Source organism: Hyperolius riggenbachi, chromosome 5 (genome assembly GCF_040937935.1).
Source record: "Hyperolius riggenbachi isolate aHypRig1 chromosome 5, aHypRig1.pri, whole genome shotgun sequence".
NCBI classification, from domain to species: domain Eukaryota; kingdom Metazoa; phylum Chordata; class Amphibia; order Anura; family Hyperoliidae; genus Hyperolius; species Hyperolius riggenbachi.
This window is the reverse complement of record NC_090650.1, coordinates 446163065-446167834: the sequence shown is the minus strand read 5'-3', so window position 1 is coordinate 446167834 and position 4770 is coordinate 446163065. Positions and strand designations below refer to the sequence as shown.

Sequence of the window (4770 nt, the reverse complement as noted above, 5' to 3'; positions counted from 1 at the left end):
GGGGGCAGCAAATCTTTTTTTTTAATTTTTTTTTTTTTTTTTCATGTAGCGAGACAAAGTCGAGAGGAATTGCGGCGGATCGGCGGGTAGCGGCGGCGATCAGATGCTACACGCAGCTAGCAAAGTGCTAGCTGCGTGTAGCAAAAAAAAAATTATGCAAATCGGCCCAGCGGGGCCTGAGCGGTGCCTCCCGGCGGCATAGCCCGTGCTCAGCACGGGCTTACCGCCAGGGAGGTTAAGGACAATTTTAGGAAAAGCTAATTAATTTGTGCTTCTGGGTAGGGCTGCTCAAATCAGATCTGGGAAATACCCGGATAGTTGCTATCCGGATATCTCCCAGTAAAGCTGGGCGGGGGGATCAATCTTACCTGTCTGACATCTTCTGCGGTCCGTCCCTGGCGCCTCCCACGATGCGCTCCACGTGGCGGTCAGGTGACTACAAACACTTCCTCTTTCCGGGTTGAGGAAGTGTTTGTAATCACGTGGAGCGCATCGTAGGACTAAGACGTCAGACAGGTAAGATTGATCCCCCCGCACAGCTTTACTGGGAGATATCTGGATAGCAACTATCCGGGTATTTCCCTGTGATTTGTGCAGCTTCACACCTCTATCCCACTAACTGCCTGAAACCACTCATTACCTCGCCCATCCCCAGCTAAATAAGTAACTGTTTCTTCTGGATTCCGAGGATCAGAGACTTTGCCCTTTGTATCCTCTCCTGCTGCCAGCGATGGCGTCTGCTGATCTGAGCGAGGAGCTGGAGTGTTCCCTCTGTCTGGACATTTATACAGATCCTGTAATGCTGAGATGTGGTCACAACTTCTGCCGGGTCTGTATTGATCGTGTGCTGGACTCACAGGAGGGCTCTGCAGGTTATTCCTGTCCTGAATGTAGAGAGGAGTACAAGGAGCGGCCTGGATTACACAGGAACATTACTCTGAGGAACATAGCAGGGCGTTTCCTGACTACTCAGCCAGATCAGGAGGAGGCCGGAGTCCATTGTACTTACTGTATTCATTCTCCTGTACCTGCTGTTATGTCCTGTCTGCACTGTGACGCTTCTCTGTGTGATAATCACCTGAGAGTCCACAGCAAGGCACCAGAACACGTCTTATGTGCCCCCACCACCTCCCCGGTGACCAGGAAATGCTCCGTCCATAAGAAGATCCTGAAGTATTACTGCACTGAGGATGCAGCCTGTGTCTGTGTAACCTGCAGTCTGGCTGGAGAACATCGGGGACACCAGGTGGAGACACTACAGGAGGCCTCTGAGGAGAAGAAGAAGAAGCTGAGAAATAATCTGCAGAAACTGATGGCAGAGACAGAGGAGGCTGAGAAAAGAGTCCAGAGTCTGGAGGAAGGCAGGAGAAAAGCACAAGAAAAAGCAGATGGTGAAACAGAGAGAGTCACTGCCCTGTTTAGAGACCTCAGCAGACGGCTGGAGGAGCTGGAGAAGAGAGTCCTGAGTGACATCATGAGGCAGGTACAATGCTATGATGACATCATCAGACAGCTGGAGATAAAGAAGGAGGAGCTGTCCAGGAAGATGCGTCACATTGAGGAGCTGTGTAACATGACTGATCCACTGACTGTCTTACAGGAATCAGACACAGGTGACTTGTGTGACACGGAGGACAGACATGATAAGCAGCTCCATGATGGAGGGGATCTGGATGTGGCCGGCATCTCACACACATTACACACAGGACTGGCTGATATCATGTCTGGGGTAACTGGGGGGGTTTATATCCCTATACAGCCTGCAGACATATTACTGGATGAACAAACAGCTAATAATTATCTACATATATCAGATGACAGGAAAACTGCATCCTGGTCACCAGGGCAGATCTGCCCAGTAACACCAGAGAGATTTCAGGGTTATACTCCTCAGGTGTTGAGCAGCCGGAGTTTCTCCTCAGGGAGACATTACTGGGAAGTGGATGTAGGGAGATCAGATGTCTGGAGAGTCGGGATGTGTTACCCCAGTATAGACAGGAGAGGATGGGAGCAGTCAGTGATTGGAGATAATAACAAGTCCTGGAGTTTGTGGAGGTGGGGTAATCAGTACTCAGTGATACATGACAGGAAAGAGATCCAGTTACCTGATGGGATCCCCAGAGATAGAGTCAGGATATATCTGGATTATGAGGCCAGGCAGATCTCCTTTTATGCCCTGAGTGACCCCATCAGACATCTCCACACCTTCACTGCCACCTTCACTGAGCCCCTCCATGCTGGGTTATGTGCATGGGGTGGTTGTATAAAGATATGTGGGGGGAGTCAGGGGGTGTGAGAGCTCCGCCCACTGGCGACATCACAGGGAGAGGATTGTGATTGGCTGATTGTCCTGCCAGTAATTACTAGCTGTCTGTGATTTCCAGGGACAATTCCTGGTTTCTGTCCTGAATCATTATATCCTGAAATCCACATTTATGGTCACTCACGATTATGATTGTATTTGTTTATCTGTCACTGATAATAATCTCTATACTCTGTATAACTTCCAGCGATTGGATACCTGTGATAAGAAGCATGTAACATGAAACACATTATTTCTATATATTTTCTTATATTCTGGATTCATATTATAAATAAATAAATGCAGTGATCACTAGCTGATAGTAGAAGCTCCTGCTATATTATCATGTATTTTATATACAGACATTCTCTAAATCCTGATATGACCCAGGCCATGGCTGCAGTGATAAACATAAAGTAAAATTCTTCAGTCAAAATGATATCCTGATATGAGCCAGGCCAAGACAGCCACGATCACCAGCACATAATAATATGTACAGTTTTATAGCTATTTATGTTAGACATAACTATTCTCCAGCCTTTGCTATATCCAGCTATAACCCAGGCTAGTTTCCAACTACTCATAAAAAAATAACTGTTTCTGCAGCGAAGATAAGGGAACTTCACTTGGCAACACTGCGCAGGAGAAGTGCTGCCATACTGATACTGCTGACATCATCACTTGAGGACACTGCACAGGAGAAGTGCTGCCATACTGATACTGCTGACATCATCACTTGGCGACACTGCACAGGAGAATCGCTGCTATACAGATACTGCTGACATCATCACTTGGGGACACTGCACAGGAGAAGCGCTGCCATACAGATACTGCTGACATCATCACTTGGTGACACTGCACAGGAGAAGCGCTGCTATACAGATACTGCTGACATGATCACTTGGTGACACTGCACAGGAGAAGCGCTGCTATACAGATACTGCTCACATCATCACTTGGCGACACTGCACAGGAGAGGCGCTGCTATATAGATACTGCTGACATCATCACTTGGCGACACTGCACAGGAGAAGCGCTGCCATACTGATACTGCTGACATCATCACTTGGGGACACTGCACAGGAGAAGCGCTGCTATACAGATACTGCTGACATCATCAATTAGCAACATTGCACAGGAGAAGCGCTGCTATACAGATACTGCTGACATCATCACTTGGTGACACTGCACAGGAGAAGCGCTGCTATACAGATACTGCTGACATCATCACTTGGTGACACTGCTCAGAAGCACTGCTATACAGATACTGCTGACATCATCAATTAGCAACACTGCACAGGAGAAGCGCTGCTATACAGATACTGCTGACATCATCACTTGGGGACACTGCACAGGAGAAGCGCTGCTATACAGATACTGCTGACATCATCAATTAGCAACACTGCACAGGAGAAGCGCTGCTATACAGATACTGCTGACATCATCACTTGGTGACACTGCACAGGAGAAGCGCTGCTATACAGATACTGCTGACATCATCACTTGGGGACACTGCACAGGAGAAGCGCTGCTATACAGATACTGCTGACATCATCACTTGGCGACACTGCTCGAAGCACTGCTATACAGATACTGCTGACATCATCACTTGGCGACACTGCACAGAAGCCCCGCTATACAGATACTGCTGACATCATCACTTGGCGACACTGCACAGGAGAAGCACTGCTATACAGATACTGCTGACATCATCACTTGGCGACACTGCACAGGAGAAGCACTGCTATACAGATACTGCTGACATCATCCCTTGGTGACACTGCACAGGAGAAGCGCTGCCATACAGATATTGCTGACATCATCACTTAGCAACACTGCACAGGAGAAGTGCTGCCATACTGATACTGCTGACATCATCACTTGGGGACACTGCACAGGAGAAGCGCTGCTATACAGATACTGCTGATATCATCACTTGGGGACACTGCGCAGGAAAAGTGCTGCTATACAGATACTGCTGACATCATCAATTGGTGACACTGCGCAGGAGAAGCGCTGCTATACAGATACTGCTGACATCATCACTTGGCAACACTGCACAGAAGCTCTGCTATACAGATACTGCTGACATCATCACTTGGCGACGACACTGCACAGGAGAAGCACTGCCATGCAGATACTGCTGACATCATCACTTGGCGACACTGCACAGGAGAAGCGCTGCTATACAGATACTGCTGACATCATCACTTGGTGACACTGCACAGGAGAAGCACTGCTCTACAGATACTGCTGACATCATCACTTGGTGACACTGCACAGGAGAAGCGCTGCTATACAGATACTGCTGACATCATCACTTGGTGACACTGCACAGGAGAAGCGCTGCTATACAGATACTGCTGACATCATCACTTGGTGACACTGCACAGGAGAAGTGCTGCTATACAGATACTGCTGACATCATCACTTGGTGACACTGCACAGAAGTAGCGCTGCTATACAGA

At 48.2% G+C, this 4770-nt stretch overlaps 1 protein-coding gene across 1 annotated transcript; it reads left to right on the top strand.

Annotated features, from left to right (window-relative positions):
- The first annotated feature begins 724 nt into the window (after positions 1–724).
- LOC137517937 (E3 ubiquitin-protein ligase TRIM11-like) lies at positions 725–2433 on the top strand. The gene has a single exon (XM_068235011.1). The coding sequence runs from the start codon at positions 731–733 to the stop codon at positions 2294–2296; it is 1566 nt and encodes a 521-aa protein (XP_068091112.1). The 5' UTR covers positions 725–730; the 3' UTR covers positions 2297–2433.
- Positions 2434–4770: the final 2337 nt, after the last annotated feature.

What these genes read in the sequence shown, in the direction of transcription:
- LOC137517937 (XM_068235011.1), top strand. Translation starts at nt 731, where the DNA reads ATGGCGTCTGCTGATCTGAGCGAGGAGCTGGAGTGTTCCCTCTGTCTG.